At 40.9% G+C, this 23,616-nt stretch overlaps 1 protein-coding gene across 1 annotated transcript in view; it reads left to right on the top strand.

The window, feature by feature from the left end:
- Positions 1 to 23,616, top strand: part of LOC117743999 (dystrophin-like) — a 216,510-nt gene that overhangs the window by 174,487 nt on the left and 18,407 nt on the right. The window contains 10 exon segments of the mRNA XM_034552044.1: positions 2,353 to 2,414; positions 2,555 to 2,629; positions 4,520 to 4,721; positions 4,816 to 4,901; positions 8,924 to 9,081; positions 11,430 to 11,596; positions 12,906 to 13,017; positions 16,304 to 16,440; positions 17,407 to 17,445; positions 19,932 to 19,997. Of these exon segments, the coding sequence (XP_034407935.1) occupies positions 2,353 to 2,414; positions 2,555 to 2,629; positions 4,520 to 4,721; positions 4,816 to 4,901; positions 8,924 to 9,081; positions 11,430 to 11,596; positions 12,906 to 13,017; positions 16,304 to 16,440; positions 17,407 to 17,445; positions 19,932 to 19,997 (1,104 nt within the window).

The following is a 23,616-nucleotide window of genomic DNA, read 5'->3' as shown; positions in this document are numbered from 1 at the left end:
CCATCCGGGGAGAGGGATCCTCCTCTGTTGCTCTCCTGAAGGTTTCTTCCCCTTTTTTCCCTGTGAAAGGTTATTTTTGGGGAGTTTTTCCAGATCTGATGTGAGGTCCTGGGACAGGGATGTCGTATGTGTACAGATTGTAAAGCCCTCTGAGGCAAATTTGTAATTTGTGATATTGGACTGAATTGAATTGAATTGAAAGCATCACAGACCCCTCGGATTGACACGTTCTTAAATAAGAAGCCACTCTCATTTCCAGGATTGCAGGGAGCCAAATGTCTTTTTATTAACCATCTGACATGTAAAGTGGAAGGCACGAGAAAGCATTTCTCAAGATACCACTGTTCCCCATCTCCTGTGAAGGACTTTTCAAATATTGAATATGCCCTGAACAAAAAAAACTACCGGTAATTGCCTTGCTAGTAAGCCATGTGGCTTTATGTAAACATGCAGCTGGCACATTACCATCACATTTACTATCTGACACATCTTCACACTTTTTTTGCTAAAATTGATGCTTTCTTATTAATGCAGCTGGAATTAGCCATCCAGATTTTGCTATCATGTTAGGACAATAATTATTACAACAGCAGCTAAGTAGAATTAATGACCAGGGAAATCTGCTATTTGCTTTACAGTAACATAATTAGTTTTTGCTGCAATTTATTTAATGTAGAGTTTTAATGATTTTCTAGATGGCGTTTCAATTCAAAGTGTTTGTTTAAAGATGCCACCGAATGCAGATTAGAGCTCAGACTGGGATTAAATTGAAAACGTTGGGAGGAAATATGGAGAGACTTGGCCTTTACAGCTACATAATACAACACCTTCAAAGTAATAAACAGCGAAAGATCACTTTATTAAACAGCCTCTATGCCTGTACTTAACAATTTATGAATAAGACACGATAATAGAGTGACATGTCATTGGATGGAAGCAAAGATTGGCAAAGAAAGGATTTGAATCTTATCAACAATTCTTATTCCAAAGCAGTTTCAGGTTGGGTTTTTTGCTCACCCTGCCTCGTTTTTTTTACTGCAATATGTAAGTCTTTCAACTCTCTGAATTCTACAGGAGCTGGAATAATGGAAAAGGCTTCAAGACCCCCAACGAGAAGCACAAGTTCTTTATATATCATCGATATCATTCATATTCTTTTGAGAAAATAGACGTCCCTCATTTCAGTTTGGATGGCGTAAATCACACACACACACACACATTCCCCTTTCACTCATCTGTTTGTCTCCAACACACACACAAACACACACACACACACAAACACGTACACAGTCTCCTGTGAGCGGTGAGCAGCAGTCACAAGGACAGAATGTATGAGGGAAGAATGACACAGCAGCCATCCATCTCTTTCTCCCTCTGCCTCTTTTCTCTCTTCCTCTTCTTCCTGTCACACATGTGATGCAGGGAGTTATAGGAGTCTGTGTGATGTTTAAGCCATGGTGGGTTGTTATTCTCTAAGATTAGAAGATGGAGGGGAGAAACACATAAACGACAGTGTTGTAGTAGTGTGTGTTTTTTCTTTTTGTTGGGAGATCTAATTCATCAGCTTCTGAGATTTATTTATTACCCAAAACGACTTTCCATCTCCTTTTTGGTTGTTAGTATGCCGTTTTTATGCTGGTTCTGAAAGTGATATATATATATATTATATATATATATATATATATATATATATATATATATATTATATAATATATATATATATATGTAAGATTTTTGTTATATTTTGTGTATATATATATATATATTTTTTTTTTGAAGAAGAAGAAGAAACTAAAGCAAAACTTTAGCCTTCGGCTTGCACTCTCATTTGACTTGTTTATCAGTGTTGTATTTCTTATCTTATTATTGGTAATTTCTTAGGTATTTAAAAATATATACATATTAAATTCAATGTATTTTGTATAGCCCAAAACTGTCTTAGGAACCACTATGCCACAGTTTGGCCACACTCAGTGAGATTGTTTTAGAATAGTAGAGACATCTGATAATTCTTCTTTGAAATAAAGTGCATTTGTGAATTGAGGCAATGTCGGGGAAGTTGACACATGACAAGCAGTTTCATCCAAATATATTTTTTCGTGATCATTTCGAATACTTTCAACTACATGTATTTGTGGATGTGTGTAAAACAAGAAATATGTGTGTGTGCATCAGAAACATATTCGGGAAATGTGGGTTTTTGTTAACATTTACATAGAATGCTAATTTCTTTTTGTGGCTAGAGTCATTTGTATATAAATCACAAAATACATTTGTGAATCCTTAATTGATGTAGAGACAGTTCTGACCTCATAACTGACCATTTTGTCTCTTTTTTTTGTGGCCTTTCAGCCACCAGACCCAGACGACATGCTGGGATCATCCCAAGATGGCCGAGCTCTACCAGTCTCTCGGTAAGATGCCAATTATCACAAACGCCGTAGAGTTGAACAATCAGAAGAGATGAAGAATTTCTGTAGCCGTTAGCTACGTTGACTCCACCATCTCCTTCCTCTGCATCTCCGACTCTTCACTATTGTTTCTCTTTCTTTAGCCGACCTGAACAATGTTCGATTCTCGGCCTACCGAACAGCCATGAAGCTCAGGCGCCTGCAGAAGGCTCTCTGCTGTGAGTACCCTTCGTCTATATATAGTTTACTCTTCTGAATAGGGTCACATAGGGTTTTCGTCTCTTATTTCAAGTACACTCCTCATCATTGAGTGCTCGTCTCATTGTGCTCCAGCCCTCCTACACTCCTCCTTTGTTCATTCTTTTCCTCTATTTCCATGTTTTGTTTTTGAATTCACTTCATATGCCGCTGCAATCTTCTTCTCCATCGTCTCCTGTACAGTTATTCCTTACTGTATTCTTTTTTCCTCCTCCTTTTTGTGTGTAAAGCACGTGTGTGTGTACTCATCCTTCTCGTCTCGCTGAAGAGTGTAAGCCACCTACAAGCTATTATGTGTGTGATATATTTTCAGCCGTATATATTGCACAGAAGCACTATTTATTTTAAGAAGGCTTTCTAAAAATAGAAATGAACAGGTTTCAAGATTAACCCTGGCAAAAGAAGTGTGTTTTCTTTTTCTCCCATTATTCCCAGCAGGAGACTTGGTGGGCATTTCTCTCTTTTGCTTATTACTCTGTGTTTCTTCTTCTCATTTCTTTTTTTTCCCCCCTCAATCTCCTTTCCCTGTTTCGGTTTTCCTTAACAGGTATTTGCCTAAAGGCAGTGGTACAAATACATCTTATTTTTCATTTTCTTCACAAATGTCAATTGTCTTCTTTGTGAAGAAAATGAAAAATAAGAAAAAAAAATAACAGTTAATGCAGCTTCAAGTGCAACCTTGAAGTGCAACCTTGAAGTTGCATCAAGATGATATTTGAGTCATCAGTGTAGCTTTCAAGTTTTACTTCTTGATTGAATTTAGAATTAAAAATTAAAATGCATAGTACGGTATGTAATTTCCTGCTGCTATGCGTCTCTCAACCAAAACATTTACAAAAGACATAGTTTGGTCATAAAAAGGTGTGGGATCATGGGAGTTGTTGTCTTCACCACCATTGCAGTTTTATTATTATTATTATTTTTCAGGAGTTTCTTTTAGGAGGTTTCTTCATCTCAAAAACAAACAAAACACTGATTCTAAATGTAAAAAAATATTTCTATGACCCTTTGGCAGATACAGGACGTTCTGGAAGGGCTGCAAGCCGCCAAAGTCTGCTCAGCTTCTATTCAATTCAATTCAGTTTATTTTTATAGCCCAATATCACAAATTACAAATTTGCCTCAGAGGGCTTTACAATCTGTAGACATATGACATTCCTGTCCCAGGACCTCACATTGGATCAGGACTCCCCAAAAATAACCTTTCACAGGGAAAAAAGGGAAGAAACCTTCAGGAGAGCAACAGAGGAGGATCCCTCTCCCCGGATGGACAGATGCAATAGATGTCATGTGTACAGAATGAACAGCATTACAGAGTTACATAAACGCATTACATGAATATGACAATGTATGAATGGACCTCCACAATCCATGAAAACAGAAGGATAACTTGAGATCCAGACATCCGGCGACTAAAATGCTTCATCCAGGTTAAAATATGGAGTTAAAAGCAGCCAAGTTCTAAAAAGTGTATTGCAAAAATGCAGCTCAAAACTGGATAAAAATCAGAGCTCCTGTTTTGTAGAATTATTTTCAAAAATAAAATGGGTTTTAGTTGAAACCATCATCTCATCAGTTCAATCACTATACACAGCACATTTAGCTTTCTTGTTTTTCCTTCCTCATTGATCGTTGCCAGGCCTCTTTCTTCTCTGCCCGTCCTTTAGTGGACGTCATGAACGTTAAAGATGAATAATGTGATGCTTTATTGAATCCCTGGAATCAGCTTGCCCTCTCATTACCGTCTTTGAGGAGCTCAAGGACACTTTTGAACATGCAGCATTTGAACCCAGCAGGTTCTGTTGAAGCATGTCTGCTCACTGCCGCTACTCTACTTTTTCCGTCTGCAGTGGATCTGCTGAGCATGCCGATCGCATGCGAGGTGTTCGATCAGCAAGGCCTGAAGCAGAATGAGCAGCTGCTTGACATCCCCCTGCTGGTCACCTGTCTGACTAGCTTGTACCAGCGGCTGGAGCAGAGCCACTCTCACCTGGTGAACGTCCCGCTGTGTGTGGACATGTGCCTCAACTGGCTGCTCAACGTCTATGACACGTATGTGTAGTGCGCCGCACACACAGGGAGAGTTTCATTATTTCAGGGGCATTTAGCATACTCTGACATGCTGTTTTTTTTGGGGGGTTGATAGCGGTCGCACCGGAAAGATACGAACTCTGTCATTCAAAACTGGAATCATCTCACTCTGCAAGGCTCACCTGGAGGATAAATACAGATGTAAGTAATACACACACACACATCCCTGCTCTCATCGCTCTGAAACAACCAAGCTAATCAAAGTGGAGTATTGAAACAGTGACTCAGCTTCTCCATGAAATCACAATCTTTTCTGAATTTTGCAGAGCGGCAGGACTTGAACACACATCTGCAGCCAGATGATGTGGGCATTTTTTAAACAGTTAATTATTGCAAAATGAACAATAGAAACAATTCTAGATTGTTGAAACTGTTTGTATGACCTCATCAATCCCAGTCATAATCCTGCCGTATCTCTTGTGATTTATGGTATCGTGATTGAGTCATTGTTCAGCAGCGTAATGTATTATAAGTTGCATGTTGGAGATTCATAATTTTAGCTGAAATGAGCATGGTAACCAGGTAGCTCCGGCCCTTTCTTTTTTTTTTTTACCTTGACACATTTACACACACCAAATATTAATTTTTTTGCCCTAAATTTTTTGCCCTCATTCCAAAAAAGACAATATTCCTCATAAACAAATGGCATTCACCGGGGCAAGTGAATCCCACACCAACGCCATTCTATTGCGTTTGACGGGTCGATGCCCTAACATGATGTTTATCACATCAAAATATGGAAAAATGGAACAGCAGGAGCCGGTTTTGCTCTTTTGCTTATTTCAATTCAATTCAATTCAGTTTATTTTGTATAGCCCAATATCACAAATTACAAATTTGCCTCAAAGGGCTTTACAATCTGTACACATACGACATCCCTGTCCCAGGACCTCACATCGAATCAGGAAAAACTCCCCAAAAATAACCTTTGACAGGGAAAAAAGGGAAGAAACCTTCAGGAGAGCAACAGAGGAGGATCCCTCTCCCCGGATGGACAGAAGCAATAGATGTCATGTGTACAGAATGAACAGCATTTACAAAGTTACATAAATACATTACATGAATATGACAATGTATGAATGGAACTCCAATCCATGAAACAGAAGGAGGTAGAGAGGAGAGGGGGCGGGGCGCATCAGCAGGGCCAACGCGGGAGGCCGGCTCACCAGGCATCAGACACCTCCAGGTCCAATGGACCCTATGAGACGTGAAGTCACAACGACTCCGGGGAGGAAGCAGAGTTAATAAGGTGCAATGGAGAGATGTAAATTCATCCATAAGGAGAGAGAGAAGAGGAGATAGGTGCTCAGTGTATCCTAAAACATCCCCCAGCAGCCTATAAGCCTATAGCAGCATATCAAGGGGCTCGACCAGGGCAAACCTGATTCAGCCCTAACTATAAGCACTATCAAACAGGAAAGTCTTAAGTCTATTCTTGAATGAGGTGACTGTGTCTGCCTCCCGGACTGAAAGTGGAAGCTGGTTCCATAAAAGAGGAGCTTGATAACTGAAGGCTCTTGCTCCCATCCTACTTTTTAGGACTCTAGGAACCACAAGTAGCCCCGCATTTAGTGAGCGCAGCTCTCTAGTGGGGCAATATGGTACTACAAGCTCCTTAAGATATGATGGTGCATCACCAATCAAGGCTTTGTAGGTGAGGAGAAGAATTTTAAATGTGATTCTTGATTTTACAGGGAGCCAGTGCAGAGCAGCTAATACAGGAGTAATGTGATCTCTTTTCTTAGTTTTTGTGAGTACACGAGCTGCAGCATTCTGGATCAACTGGAGGGATTTAAGAGACTTATTAGAGCAGCCTGATAATAAGGAGTTGCAGTAATCTAATCTTGAAGTAACAAATGCGTGAACCAGCTTTTCTGCATCTTTTTGAGACAAGATGTGCCTGATTTTTGAAATGTTATGTAGATGAAAAAATGCAATCCTTGAGATTTGCTTAAAGTGGGAGTTAAAGGACAAGTCTCGGTCAAAGATAACGCCGAGATTCTTTACAGTGGTGTTGGATGCCAGGGAAATGCCATCTACAGAAACCACATCACCAGATAATTGATCTCTGAGGTGTTCAGGGCCCAGTAAAATAACTTCAGTTTTGTCTGAGTTTAACATCAGGAAGTTGCAGGTCATCCATGTTTTTATGTCTTTAAGACATTCTTGAATTTTAGCGAGCTGGTTGGTCTCCTCTGGTTTGATCGATAGATATAATTGAGTATCATCTGCATAGCAATGAAAGTTTATGCAGTGTTTCCTGATGATATTGCCCAAAGGAAGCATATATAAGGTAAACCTTGTGGAACTTCGTGATTAACGTTGGTGGTCATTGAGGCTTCATCGTTTACAAATACAAATTGAGATCGATCTGATAAATAGGATTTGAACCAACTTAGTGCGGTACCTGAAATGCCAATCGACTGATCCAGTCTCTGTAATAGGATGTCATGATCAATGGTGTCGAACGCAGCACTAAGGTCTAATAATACCAGTACGGAGATGAGTCCTTTATCTGATGCAATTAGGAGGTCATTTGTAATTTTCACCAGTGCTGTCTCTGTGCTGTGGTGTTTTCTAAATCCTGACTGAAACTCCTCAAATAAACTATTCTGATGTAGGAAGTCGCACAACTGATTTGCGACTACTTTCTCAAGGATCTTAGAGAGGAAGGGAAGGTTAGAGATCGGTCTGTAGTTAGCCAACACCTCTGGATTAAGAGTGGGCTTTTTCAGGAGAGGTTTAATTACAGCTACTTTGAAGGAATGTGGTACATGCCCTGTTAGCAAAGACACATTAACAATATCCAGCAGAGAGGTGCCAATTAAAGGCAACACGTCTTTAAGCAGCCTCGTTGGGATGGGGTCTAAGAGACAGGTAGACGGTTTAGAAGTAGAAACCGTTGAAGACAATTGGTGAACGTTAATGGCAGAAAAGCTATCCAAATACACACCAGGGCATACAGCCGTTTCCAAGGCCACTCCTCTTGATGACAGATCGGCAGTAGTTGAGGGCAAGAGATCATCAATCTTGCCTCTAATAGTTAAAATCTTTTCATTGAAGAAGTTCATGAAGTCATTACTACTGACATCTATAGGAATACACGGCTCCACAGAGCTGTGACTCTCTGTCAGCCTGGCTACAGTGCTAAAGAGAACCCTGGGGTTGTTCTTATTTTTCTCTATTACTGATGAGTAATAGGCTGCTCTGGCATTACGGAGAGCCTTTTTATATGTTTTAAGGCTGTCTCGCCAAACTAAGCGTGATTCTTCCAGATTGGTGGAACGCCATATGCTTTCGAACTTTCGTGATGTTTGCTTTAGTTCGCGGGTCTGAGGGTTATACCAGGGAGCAAACCTCCTTTGCCTCACTGTCTTATTTGCTGTTGTTTTTTTCCAAAGTTTTCCACCAGTGCCGTACTTGTTGGACCGTCTGAGCACACTTTTATTCCTTCCACCACCTTCTTGAAAATGTTGGCATTGTGATATTTGCGGATACCCAAAAACCTGTTGTTATCAGAGTCCTACAATATGTTTACAAGTAGGTGGGTTTCGCCTTCAGAGCAGAAACGTGGGCTTTTGTTTTGGGCATGCATTTCTACTTCAGCTTTGCAACTATTAACTAGTGGATTGTTGGTTTGTGGAAAACGCACAGAGCTGGTCGTAAACAGGAAACAGGTGCGTCCCAAATTGCTGTAAAACCCCTATCCCCCTTTCTACATGTCCAAAAAATTCTCCTAGAACCCAAACAATATCCACATATCTTTAATCGGAACATGCTCCATTCGGAATAAGGCCCAATTTTGTATATTCAAACAGAATATGATTTTTTACGAGCCATAACAAATTCTGATTATGTTTAGAATAATGGTGGAATAGGAGTGTGCATGTAAATTTAGTCACTGTCTGAAGAAGGTCTTCAGGTTTTGCTCAAACATCCACTTGGACCTTTGTATAAAAATGATAAGAATTTGGTGGGCAAAGGTAACCGTGACCTAAGAAAATCACGTTCTTGGCCATAATTATGTCAATTTTAAACAAATATCAATGGAGGGGAAGCCCTGATAATGTCCATCATAAACAGGAGGAATGCCTTGTTCTAACCAACCTGTCTGATGTGTGTGTTTGTGTCCCACTTCTCCTCCCCCTCCCTCCATCCTCCAGTCTTGTTCAGGCAGGTTGCCAGCGCAACAGGCTTCTGCGACCAGCGGCGTCTGGGTCTCCTCCTCCACGACTCCATCCAGATCCCCCGGCAGCTCGGCGAGGTCGCCTCCTTCGGTGGCTCCAACATCGAGCCCTCCGTCCGCAGCTGCTTCCAGTTTGTACGCGACACAGTCACATGTGTTTTGAGTTTGCAGTCTGATTTGACTCTCAGAAGTCACAGGCAGTTGTAAGGAATGCACTCACTAAAATTAGTAACAGTAAAATGTGCAATAGCCCGCATGTCTTTTGGCACTGATGCCTAAGGCCCTCCAATGAAGGTCACATATTAGCACAGCCACCCTGAGTGTCCAATGAGTATTTACATCAAGCTAAATTAGGTTTATTTATAGAAAGCAACTGGATATGGTGCTATGAGACTTACAGAAAATAATGGCCAAACATTGATTAAAGCAAGGATAGTAAAAACAAGTGGGCATGGTGGACAGCTTGCAGAGCATCAAACAAATTATCTCTGACAGCTGCAGAGGTGTATTTGGGATGTAAACAACAAACATGGCTATTGTTTGAAATCACAGCTGTCACGCGAGCAGCTTGTGAAGGACTCTGATGATAAGCAATGCACGGGCAGAAATGACAAGGCCTTTTAATTAAATGATTGGACGGACTTGTCACAATCCCGACGACAGCCACAGACATCGAAAGTTTTATTTTTTACGTCGGAGCATTCAATTGATTGCTTTCAGGATGTAATGGGAGAAAAATGTAAGAAGATTACCAACCCTGCCTTAAGAGTCCCAGCGTTGGACACCAAAGTTGTCTCTTTCCCTCAAATGTAGTCTGACATTTTTTAGAAGGGGGGTTGTATGAAGTACTTATCCGTACTCTGTGCTACAGTAGATGGTGGTCGACACGCCACCAGTTTGGAGAAACGGACCAGCATGGTAGCAAAGCCGTGGATGGGGGAAGCAGCTAAACAGACTTTAGACACCTAAAATAATCTATTTCCTTTTAAAGTGTACGCTTTATTTAGAATATTTTCACGGCTTTAGCTCTCTGTCCGATGGGGAACTGAAGCCGTTATCCATGCTCTCTTCAAAGCCTCAAGAGTCATTTTGGTGAGTCGTTGAGTTTATGGCTGTTAGCTTTAGCCTCAGTTTTAGCATTGTATAATTTATGTATGCATCATATTCGAATTTTAAGATTCATTGCATGGTCAAATTGTAATACAAAGAAACAAAAGTCCAAAAAGTATTTTTTTTACTTCTTATAGTGCCAACAGCTACAGCTGAAAGAACCTGTAGCAACAAAAGCTAACAAAAAAAACATATTTATCAAGCTCCGTTTAACATTGCAGACCCATTGGTTTTAAAATGACTAATAAAAAACATGATATTTGTGGGCTGTCAACATCATATCTTCATTATTTTCTGGTTGTAAAAGTTTGGGCCTGGCCTTAAAACATCCCAGAACTTTTCATTAGCATTAGATGGAATAAATAAGTCGAGAAACATTCCTGACTGTAAATGTAAATTTTTACAATCATTGTCACCAACAAAAGCCATTTGCTTACATTTTCAGTTATTATGAGGCTCGAACAGTCCTTTTTAGGTCCTGAAGATTTCATTACGTTGAAAGACAACACACACACACAAACACACACACACATACGTGTGCACACAAGGTGGACAAGCTCATCTAGCTAAAAACTACTGGTGACAGCTTAGCTTTATTCCAGCTGCTCCCTCAGGAATCGCTGTGCACGCCCGGGCGGGCGTGAGAAAGAAAGAGGGAGATGTGGGTAATCAATTCCATTAAAACAAAAAGAAAATTGCTGATCGGAAAAGTGATGGATAAATATGTTGTTATAATTTTTTTTTGTCCCCCAGTCTGTCTATCTCTTTCATTTTCAAACAAGAGACATGGGAAAAAAGGCTGTGTAGCACCTGGTGGCTGTAGTTTTTAACAAATATCAGGAGATTGCGCATTTGTATTTCCATTATTTAATTTGTTGTGCTCTAGTATTTGGGACAGGTGGATGGTGTATGGAGGATGGAGTCAAAATGTGTGTGTCACCCAGTGGAACAGTGGAACTCATTGATGACTTTTTAATAGTCTTTTAATCGAAAACTCTATGGCACAGAGGGAAAAAAAATATCAGCTACACACACAGTACTTATTAATTGATACATTTATTTACCTACCAATTAACTCCACTATTTTTTTGTTTTTTTACTCTTACAAAATAATTGAAAAAAGACGAGCAGATTTGATCTACTCACTAGTTATACTTGTCATAAGATGGGGAGAATAGACATTAAAAAAGTGGTATTTTTATTTATGTAGTCATTCATGTTGGACGTTTTTTGTTTTGTTTTTGAAAGGCTAAATGCCAACGAATATGGACTTAAGCAAAATATGTTGTAGACATGCAGTCCTGTTTGTTTGTGTGTGTGTGTGTGTGTGTTTATTTGAAAACCATGCTTAATGCAAGTAATTTTCTTCCCAGGCCAATAACAAACCTGAGCTGGAAGCCGCCATGTTCCTAGACTGGATGCGCCTGGAGCCCCAGTCCATGGTGTGGCTGCCCGTCCTGCACCGCGTCGCCGCCGCCGAGACCGCCAAGCACCAGGCCAAGTGTAATATCTGCAAGGAGTGTCCCATCATAGGATTCAGGTTGGTAGAGCCACTCAGTCACAACCACTTTTCATTTTCACAGTACAAATGTGCCTTAAAGAATATTCATGTTTTTCTTTGTCAAGGGTATAATAGGTGAATGTTTCATATGTCATTCACCTTTGTGCAGCACATCTGAATGTCTAATTAAGAGAAATTAGCAGAATTTTAGGCATTTTGCCGTAGAGTATTATATTCTTCATCTCATTACATACAGTGCATTAAAACACAAAACTAATTTCATTTTCAATTATGCTCTTTTGTGGGGCCGCACTGAACCTTTACGTTCCCATCATCAGGGAAGGTTGAAACTGACTTGCGTGCAATGCTTAGAATATTTTACTTTATAAATGTGTGGTCCTTAGCATAAATCAGCTATATATGTTCTATTAGATATCTTTCCATCTCACCATAGTCAGTTTTTTCCCAATAACTGTGGAGAAGACATTGCATTTATTGTAGAGATAATACAGAAGAGCATCCTTACCTATGTAAAAAGAGAGATGGCTCCCTGGTTGGCTCCACAAAGCTATTCTCTTCATCATGACTCCCGGTGTGTTACCAAGTTTGTAAATTATAACTCACCTGGAAGAAAACATGAATGTATGGCCGAAATGAGTATTACAACAACTAACACTGACAAATATTAAAGAACTTTAGAAATAGTGTCCTGGCAAAACATGTTTGGCTATTCTTAAGCCATAAATTCAGAAGACAAACAATTTAAAACAGACTTAGAAAATGAAAAAAGTCAGGGCTTCCATAGTTTTCTCTCCTGCACATACAACACTTGTTTGTTGGGAGTTATTATATCAGTAAAAATAAATAGAACATTTTACAGAGTCACCAGAGTTGAGATCCAGCTGTGAACCTATTTATCCCCTAAATCTCAACTCAGCAGCAGGGCAGTAAAACAGCCTAACTTGTGCAGTCACATGTGTAACGGCGACCCATGAGGTTGAAGCCCAGGAGTTTGTTTTCTTTAGAGGTTGGGACTCATCAAAGGGAGGTGTGTAGGCTCTATTGTTGGTGGGCCCCTTCATTTCAAGAGCAGCAATACATTTCAATAAAGAGTCCCAGGGCCAGAAAATAAATATCTAATTTAGTTTAACTACTTCTACCCTGGAGAAAACAGCTATAAATTGACCTCCTTTATTGATTCTCTCCCTGTCTTTTTTTTCTATTCCTGCTCCTCCACCATCTCCCTTTTTTCTTCTTACACCCTTTATTTCACTCCCATGTCTCCTCTCTTCCCTCCTTTTGTCTTCGTCCTTTTGCTTTCTCGACCTCCCTCTCTTTCTCTCCCCAGATATCGGAGTTTGAAACATTTCAACTATGATATTTGCCAATGCTGCTTTTTCTCCGGTCGCGTCGCCAAGGGACACAAGATGCAGTACCCCATGGTCGAGTACTGCACGCCGGTATAAATATATTCATATTCCTGCTTTGCAAGTGTAAATGAACACAGTGAAAGATGACAATTATTTTCCGTTGCCAGACTTGTCAAATCCTTTTCTTCCTCCTGTTACGAAGTGAAAATCATCTGCATTTCGAGATCTGTGCAGTTGCTGAGAGTGATACTTTTCCTACCAGTATATATATTATTTTAACAAGCCTTTTTTAGTGTGTGACCAGCCATTTTTGTATATTGGAATACCTGCAGTCATGACAGCTAACGACTCTAATTCAAATATAGGATTAAAATTTCCAACAAACACGAGTAAGATGACATAACACGCACTACATTCTGGTCCAGGAGATGTCAGAAAAATATTGTCAGTAAAAACAACAGAGCACTCGCAGTGTTCATTAAAGCTGCACTTATTCATGTTATAATTCTGGACTATCCCCTTCTTTTCCCAAGAATCTACACAACTCTCATGTCTATTATGTGCTAGCAGGCTATTAGCTTAGCACAACATGTTGCTTACAGATTTGTTTGTTTACAATTTAAACAAATTATATTTATGGCGTAATTTGTCAACTTCTGGAGTTTCTCTTTGGCAGAAATGTTATTCGGTGTGGCTATGCGAAGCAGCAGGCTCATAGAGCCTTGCTGCAGCAAGCCACACTGCATGTACTCCTGCGGGCTTATTATTATTTTTCGTAATTTTATTATTCCTCCGCCAGAACTTTGTTCAAGCGTACAGCTCGCAGCGTTGGACGCATATGTGTAAAAAATACATAAAAAATCGCAAAGCCTATGGGAAAAATACTTTGGACCACTAAGGATCCCAAAGCGTAGCTCGCAGATACGTCAAAATACATCAAAACGTGCGGTGTGATTGGAAATCGTGTGCTATTAGAGATCGGACCGGCGCTTAGCCCCCAAAACGCCAAAAAACTGCGAGAAATTGTCCCATTTACTTGAATGGGGTTTCGGAAGAGAAAACGCTAATCTTTGTGCCCACACTGTGTCTCCGAGAAATAATTTAAAGTTTAAAACGTTAACAAGCATGGTGCTTATTTTTCCAATTGGACATTTTGTCATAGCTAGCACAGTTTAGACGGAATCTTTGTTCGGGTTTCAGAAGATTTCCGCGCTGTTTTCAGAGTTTATAATAGGTGTGTATAAAACGTATTTTGCCACAATTCTCATTCTTTTTACACCATTTATAGATCAAAACGTAGGGAATTTTGTGCTGCTCCTCACATGTGTTGATGGAATCCAAAATGTTTCCCACATGTGTCAGGAGAAATCTTAACGAGGGAGCAAGTCCACCTCTGCCCCATTCGACTCCATTCTAAAACCGAGCCACATTTTCTTTTTTGAAAGAAGTGAGAGCACTTTGTAAACTGTGATTAAGCCGTCATATCTAAACCCAAAAACACAAGGACACGTAGACGTGCACAAAAGCCTTGAGCCTCTCCTAACGTCCACACTTTTGTGATCAGAGTTATGGTTTACTGTGACATTACACATTTTGACAGGTTCTTTTTCATGAAATACCCAGATTAGTCAGACACACAGCTGCTTCACATGAGCTAATCAGGGCAGCTTAAATATGGCTTCTCACCATGGCAACCAGTGATACACTACTAGAGGAGAGATATGGAAATGTGGATGTGTCTGTGTCCACTAATACACACACAGGAAGGAAGCCAGTCAAGGAGGCAAGGAAGAAACCTCCCCTCACCTCACCTCACATCACATCCCCTCCCCCCCTCACCTCACCTCCCCCCCTCACCTCACCTTCCCCCACTTCTAGATAAGATAAGGGCCGGTCTCCCTCTACCCTGAGGGTGTATGTAGCTGCTATCTCATGGCACAGCCCAGGGGGTTCTACTCAACCTACTTCCTCGTAAGGAAGAAAGACGGCGGACTGCGCCCAGTACTAGATCTCAGGGGACTGAACAAGTTCCTGAAGGTCTTACCGTTTCATATGCTCAGCACAGCAGAGGTCCTTTGTGCCATCTCCAGAGGAGACTGGTTCACGTCTTCGACTTGAAGGATGCCTATTTTCATGTTCCTATTGTGCCTCATCACAGGCAGTTCCTTCATTTCGCCTTCCAAGGCCGCTACTTTCAGTTCAGGGTGCTTCCATTCGGACTCTCTCTCCCCACGAGTATTCACAAGGTGTGTTGCTGCCGCCCTTTCCCCCCTGCAATTACAGGGCGTAAAGATACTGCCGTACTTGGATGATTGGCTGATCTGTGCACCATCCCGGTTTCAGGCTGCACAAGACACCGCTCGCCTTCTCACTCGTGGCCCTGTGGGGCCTCAGGGTGAACAGGGAGAAGGGCCGGTCTCCCTCTACCCTGAGGGTGTATGTAGCTGCTATCTCATGGCAGCATGTTCAAATTGACAATGACACGGTAGGGAGCCACAGGTTGGTGTCCCTCTTCTTAAAAGGGGCTCAGCGACTGCGTCCCCCGAGCACCGCAAAGGCTCCTCCATGGGACCTGTCCGTGGTACTGGACACCCTATGCTCGCCTTCTTTCGAACCCCTGGCGGAGGCAGAGCTGAGATGGCTGTCGGCAAAGACTGTTTTTCTCCTTGAGTAGGCGAACTGCACGCCCTGTCATCCAGGAGTCATAGAACCGTACTTGCATACGTAACTCTCGTTTTATGCTGGTGCTAAGCTAATCTGCTAGCTTCATATTTAACATACAGACACAAGAGTGGTATCGGCCTTCTCGGATAAGAAAGCCAATCAACACATTCCCCAAAATGTTAAACTATTACTTTGAGAGAGTACCAACCAGTAATGTGAAAGATAATATTATCGACTAGTGGAGCATTTAGCAGTTAAAGAGCCCGATGTTTCTCTAGAGATGGTAGAGACCAAGCTGCTGCACCAGGAGGGGCATAAAAATGTTTTGGACCATGGATTAATATCTGACTTACTGAGTTTTATAGAAGGGCCACAGTGTAAATGTCAAAGTATACAACTTTTTAACATATCGCATAACAAAACACTCTCTCCTGTGCTGTAGCAGTAAACCTGAAGCGGTAGACGTATTTTCTGACATCTAGTGTAAATAAAGGGTTAAAGGCAAAGGGTAGACATTACAGACTTATAATTGTAATGACACACTCAGACCCGACAATAAGGGCGTTAACTTCTCTCACTAGATGTGTGAATAAAGGCAAAAGGGCTTGAAATAAACAAGTGGCATGTTCCACTGTACAAGGTGTGTGCGGGGGTATTTTTTCCCACTCTCATGGAGTGAACAAAGCCACCTTTGTGCCCTGTCTCTCTCCAGACTACTTCAGGGGAGGATGTCAGGGACTTTGCCAAGGTGCTGAAGAACAAATTCAGGACTAAGCGCTACTTTGCCAAACACCCACGCATGGGCTACCTGCCCGTCCAGACCATCTTGGAGGGCGACAACATGGAAACGTGAGTCTCTCTCTCACACACACACACAAAGGGCAAACAGGAAGAGAAACAAGTTGTATAGAAGATGCATAGAAGAGTAGTTTGCTCACTAATTTAGCTGTGATCGTGTTTGTGCAGTGGTGTGTTTAAAATTGCTTCCACCTCCATCTGTGTCTGCTGCCTACACAGTAAATATTTAGATTGTTTAGATTACGCCGCTTATAGTTGAGGGTTGTGAGAGAGGTATAGGTCACCGTTTAAGAGTCAAGAGGCACAATTTGTGATATCAATTTATAATTTCTGTAATTATTATTTTTGACCTACAATGGCCCTAATACCGTCGTAGAATACTGATGATTATCGAACTACTACAATTAGCTTAAGATACACTGTCAATAATAATAGAGCTATTGGCTCTTAAAGAATTATGAAAGTGTCACTATTATTCATTCAAGGCTGAGTGCTTTAAATCTAAAACACAATAACTCCGTAATACAAATGAAGAAATAAGAAACACTACAGAACACAATATTGTTACGGTTTTACAGTTGCAGACAGGTATAGTGTATAGAGGGATTGATGACTTAAAGTCTGAAGCTATTGTGCACAGTGACATTTCATGTCGGATTAATGTATGACTGAGTTGTGTTTGTCCCGCAATTAAAAAACACACAAACACACAGGCCCTTTATTTTGTGTTCATGTTTAGGTTGATACATTGTATGAGTTTTTTATTATATCTAAAATGCTAATCAATAATCAATTCCTTATTAATTACGGTATGTTTTGTATCCATGTGTGACATGTGCGCTATAACTCATATTTGTTCACGCTGTCTTTGTTTGTGTCAATCTGGTTGCACTGTCGCACCCTCCTCTTTCTGCCCCTCCGTACAACAGCTCCCATCAAGCCTTACTGTGTAGTGTCCTCACACTAGTGTCCTCACACTTCCTGTGTCATCATCTAGCGTTTTTTTCTTTCTTTCAGTCCTGTCACTCTGATCAACTTCTGGCCCGTAGACCATGCGTAAGTACCTGGCTGGCACACACACACATTAACGGGGGTGTAAAGGGACACCGAGAACAAGATGCCCGTACATATGCGCTAAAAGTCCTGCATGTATGTGATTACTACAACTCAGCCATGGCGACTTGTAGTCACTCGCATGTGTACGGAATATTCTGCTTCTGTCCATATTTGTTGACAGTAAGCCTTTCAAAAACAAAATTTTCAGTGTGGTCGTTACAGTAGTTATCGCACGCTAGACGGGATACATGCTTGGGACTTTTAGTAAATAATAAATTTTGCGCTAATGTTGTGTGCGTTGTCCTCTGTTACTATTTCTAGACCGCAATCAAACAAAACACATACACACACACACTCACTCTGTACTTCTATCTTTGTGAGGACCCTTATTGACATAATATATTCCCTAACCTTAACCGTCACAACTAAATGTATTACCCTAACCTAATCCAAATTCTTACCTGAACCAAGCCTTAAACCTCAAACAGACATTTGGAGAAGTGACGAACGGCCTAACTGTCCTCACATTCCAAAAATGTCCTCACTCTGTGGTAAACTTATTACTGTCCTCACTAAGTGACAAGTACAAGAACTCAAACACACTAAATTATGCCCATTTCATACTTATTGTTGTTGTGCCATTCTCTTTGTCGTTGTGATGGGTTTACATCTCATAGTTTCTCCCTGCTGCTTGACCCGACATCACCCTGCAGATCTGTGATTCAAGATTAGTCACTCTGGTTCGGACTTTAAATGAGAACTATCCAGGCCAGAAAGAAACGTCCAATTCTGATGATTTATTAAATATTTTCTAACCTATTGAAATCTCACCTGTTAACCTGTTCAAGCCAAGAATGCCGCAACGCTCAGACTGAAAAGGGGCTGATGGTGTTCCACTTTAGCTTTATTGTCATATATCATTTCTGAATGGTATGTCACTATTAATTATTGCAGCTGCTTAAAAATACAATGTCACACATGTTTCACTGACATATATGACCTTTCATTTTAATATACTGATTCAAATTTAAATATACTTCAGTCGGTACACAGCGTTCAATTCAATTCAATTCTGTTTATTTTCATTAAGTCCTGCACCTCTAATGAAACGGTACAATCATGGCTAGAAGAAGGGATAATTCAAATGCCTTCTGTGCAGTATAACACAGTTCTATACCATAAATGATAATTTTTTTAACAAACCTGAGTACAAATAGAATCCATATATATAGATCATTTTTCAAAGTGTTCCCAATATAGAGAGAGACACTTTGACAAAATGTCCATGAGCAAATAGCAGTGTCAGACTACTGATGTGTCTTATCTGCAAGTGAATGGGAATGGCACACAGCAGCGACACATCATCCTCAGCAGTATATGTTTGTCATGACTAGCAGTGGAACAAGAGTGATATCATGCTTGTAAGTGCCATGAGCCCGTATAATGACATGGTGTGCTTGGCCTTCCAGATATGCTCTCGATCCTGCATTTATTGATGACGTCACACACATTATGATTTGCTGTACGTTGGATGTGCAGACTGGATAAGCCAGGGATTGAATCGCAGATCTTCCAATGAAAGGAAAACCCAGCTCTACTGCCTTGTGCTGAGCATAAATGCCTGTCTGGGACTAATATGTATGAGAACAAATCTCAATGCCAAAAGAAAAAACTAAATGTAACTTTCTATCACTATAGATATTTTAAAAGGTGCTCAATACGGAAAAACATATCTATTGCCTCATCACAGCTCTTAACAGGGACACAGCTGAGCTAGCCGCTCGCAATTCACGGTCGGGAAGGCACTGCAGAATGGTGGGCGTGGGCTAACCAGTGGGGCACACTCACATGCACTAAAAGGAGGGGGGGACAATACCAGATAGATATTTTTTATATTTATGACCCATCTGTACCAAACTGTGAAACACGCTAACTGTGGCCAGTGGCATATAGATGATTTAGAATCAAGCATTAGAATTTAAATTAAAAAAGAACGAAATGTGTTTGGAAAATTGATAGTTTTTTACCTTTACTTTGTGATGAGAACTCATCCGTTCAGCTCTTAACAGACAAAACCTCCAATCATCAAGGTGCCTTTTGTAAATCGACAATTTAAGCATTTAAGAGTCAAAACCCTAATTTCTCAAGGACTGAAACACTGCAGGAAAAAACAGAGACTCCCAGTTAATGATGTGAAAATGCTGATTTTTCCCGGTGCAGACGAGGGGTGAGATCTCTGATCTGACGTGTCTTTTGAAGTGAAGGCAAACGTAGTCCAGACCAGGAGTGCACGATGCAAGCGGGGAAGCTTATTTACAGAGTATTTCACACCGCCACACACTTGTGCTTCGTACTGTCACTTGCCTCATAGCTCTCTTGTGGATCCATGCGGCTTGTGCCTGTGTGAGTCAGGATTAATAAATCCCTTTCCGGTTGGATTCAGTATCTCTTTTTATTCTGTCTGTTTCTCTCTCTCTATGCCGCAGGCCTGGATTGTCCCCTCAACTCTCGCATGACGACACGCACACTCGGATCGAGCACTACGCCAACCGGTAACGCACGATCTGCATTCAGCAGCAGCAGCCCCTTCGTAGCGTAGACTCACTAAGTGGCGAGCAGGACGCGGTGGAGTAATGCTCCACTTTTGCATTCCCCACTGCTATCCTCGGCCCTTTATGAGCGCCGTGGCTAATGGCTCCTCTGTAGAGCTCTCCAAGACACCAGAAACATTTTGATTGATGCGATTTAGAATAATTAATTTGGAGAAAAACGCTGAAGCACAACACACTTCCTGCATTGGGATGTCTGTCTCTCTCTCTCTCCCCCCCCCCCTCCCCCCAGTTAATGCAGCAGTTAACTCACAGGGGATCAGATGCCCTAATTCCTTGCTTACATTCTGGGGAGCTCGCGGTCAACATTCTCATGTTCGTTCCACTGTATATATAAAAGCTGATCATTATAGAGTTTTATTAGAGGTGTTTTTACCTCAGAAAAAGTAAAATTATGCTCCTTTAGTAAAAGCTTGTTTGAGTCAAAGCAATTGCTAACTAAGTGATCCAATTTTTTAATGTATTTATGTTGTATATCACCTATATTTCCCTGTAGCTGAGTTTAAGGTACAGGACACTTACCACCCTATTATGTTTTTTCCTGCTCTGCATTTATACGTTATGTACTGCGCAAAACATTTTATGTTACACAAAACTTTAAATTAATAAATCACCACCTCAAAGCCCCACAGCACAAACATTCACTGAAATTGAACTATTCTCAGATTATTGGGTACGCCTATAACGCAGTGTAATTAAACAGTACTGCAATAAATCCTCCCTTCATAAAGGTGATACAACTATTTATAAATAACAGAAACACCTGCAGCACAAACAGCCTCCAAGATGATTATACAGTTCGATCAACACCTTTCTGAACTGAACTAAACCAAACTCAGTGTCTGAACCAGGCGCTAAAGGTAACAGATAAAATGGCGGTGAAGAAATAACACTGGAGCAAATATCAGCAACTGATGATATTTCTAAGAGCTGATGGCAATACAACATCAGTGATGCATATTTAGTCACAATTTTGTGTTTCTGGCACCTTTTAACAGCTAAATGACTAATTCCAGATCAATATTTTTATGACTGCTTTGAAAGTAGTCTATGCACGAGAGTTGATTAATTAAATTTGTTTAATGGACAATGGGATACCTTGACAAACTAGATACTTATCCATAGTCAATGTACAGTAGATGAGAGCCAACACAACAGGAGAACCAGAATGTGAGCAAAGCATTGTACTGCTCCCATTCTGCTCAAGAAATCTCTATCAGTTTAAGTGTACCCTATATTTAGAATACTTTCACCTGTAGTTTACATTGACATCAGACAGCTCTTTCTGACCGGGAACTGAAGCCGGTCTCTATCTTCTTTTCAAAGCCACGAGACTCGTTTTGACAAACCTCCTTTTAGTTCTACCCTGCAGAACACGATAGCTGCTGGTCAACGCTGCCTTGACCAGATAGTTTCTGGACGTCACCCATTGCTTTATCGACTGCCGCTTGGAAGAGACCATAATCATATTCTAATAGAGTATGCGGCTCTGGTAGCGATAACAACCTGTCAATCACAAAGTAGCCCCACCCTAAAGCATACCCTGCTTTATGGTTTAATTGAGTGTGAATATGAAGAGAGCATAGATTGCAACTTCAGGTCCCCTATTGTAAACTTAAACAGGGCGGTCTGATGGCCATGTGTCTAAATATAGGTGACACTTAAACTGATATTGATATTTTTAGGTGGCTAACATATATGTTGCTGCTGCCACAGGCATACATTGAACTGCCTGCCGACCGCCATACACTGACTATAGATAAGTACCTCATACAACCCCTCTTCCAAAAACCCAAACTTTCCATCTAAACATATTATTGTTAATGGCTGGACCTGTACTTGTATCTTGCTTTTCTAGTCTTCCAACCACTCAAAGCGCTTTCACACTACTACATCATTCAGCCATTTAACACTTCATGGGCTTTTTAGATTGAAGAAAACCCATACTTACTTAAAAACCTTTTAATGCTGAATGTGCAACAATGATTTGTCAGTCAGGTTGTAATAAAGATGAGAAATAGGCTGAAGAAAAACGTCAAGATATCTCTTTGTATACAGCAGAAATGAAATCTGTTCCCATGATAAAGTGATACATAGAGTTTTTGGGGAATAAGCGTTCTGCAGTGGGAGGTCCAGTACATGCATATGTTAATGAATCTGTGCCGTCCAATGCGCCAGCATGTGCGTGCGAAAAACCTCACCAATACTGGACACAGAGGAGAGAGGGAAAAAACATTGTTATTGTTGTGTTGCCACACTGAACCAGTCAGAGTTTATTCACCAAAACATTTCAGTGATCCTAAAATGCTCCCAGAAACCCGCCGCTGAGGGTTTGAGAAGCAGTCAAATCAATCAAACTATGAATCAATCAAGCAGTCGATCGATTGATCTTTGAATCAGTCAGTCGTGCGGTGATGGTACTCCTCCGTGGAGTTAGTATGAGTTCTGAGTTTGTTGAGTCTTTGATCCCTGCCAGAGAGTACTTGACACCACTCACTGTTGCCTCAGGCCAACACGCATAAATACACACCAGCACACGCCGACGGACACATATGCTGAGTCACATTCCCCCTCTGGTCCTTTGCTCTCAGTCCCTCTCGCATCTAGATCTGGCAGATTCCAGATACCATCCAGCAGATTAAACGAAGGGTGGTAGGGTGAAGAAGTAATATAATTAATCCTCCAGTGAGCTGACGGTCCCCAAACCACAAGGTTATCGCTTGTTTCTTGGCGTGCAGCAGATTATGAGTACAAATACACCGGCCTGGGCAGATGTCACAGTCCATCTGCTTTTTTAAAAAAAAAGCTGTTTTAAAAGATTTGTATATATATTAACGTTGATAAAGCCCCAAAGTCTGTTTGCTTTACGGGCTCATATTCCAAACCACCAGGAAACTTATCTAGTGGAGATCGAGCAGTTTAAATCTTCAGCTTTTCGCTCTCAGCTATCATCATGATAGATTTGTTGGAGGCGCACAGCGGGGAGGTTAGTTTGCAAGGCCGGTCTTAATGGCCAGACTGGTTTCTTCAAATATAATAGCAGGGTTATTTTTTAAATAGTTGGTTATAACTAAAAACACATATCTCACTTATTTCTAGTGGTATCTAGCCATGCATAAAGTTGTTTAGCTCCCCTGCCCCCACCCCAATACAATGGATATGGATGGAATATTGTTTGCCTAATGTTTTAACACTAGTATGTCTTTTCAAAAACAATATGATCATCAGAAATGACTGTGAACAACTTTTTAAGGGTTAACAAGGGTACCAAACGGGTTCTTCCTGAAGGTTAAAGGTTCTAACTAGAACCATTTCCTTCTGAAGAACCCTCTGGTTCTTCAAGGATTCTCTATCAGACTACGGCTTCCATTAAGAACCCATTTCATTGAAACAACCATTTTTTGGAAGAACATTTTGGTTTAAGGATTGTTGTATTGCATTGCATGTGTGTTAAAAGATCAGCCAACGTCCCCCAAAACTGTGATTGTGAACAATGATTGTTGCGGGCAGTGCTGCAACACATCCCCTTTAAAAGCCTTATGAGGATCTATTTAGCACTCTT

The sequence above is a fragment of the Cyclopterus lumpus genome, chromosome 2, assembly GCF_009769545.1.
Source record: "Cyclopterus lumpus isolate fCycLum1 chromosome 2, fCycLum1.pri, whole genome shotgun sequence".
Classification (NCBI taxonomy): Eukaryota; Metazoa; Chordata; class Actinopteri; order Perciformes; family Cyclopteridae; genus Cyclopterus; species Cyclopterus lumpus.
Note: the sequence above shows the minus strand (reverse complement) of the source record. Positions and strands in the feature narration are given on the sequence as shown.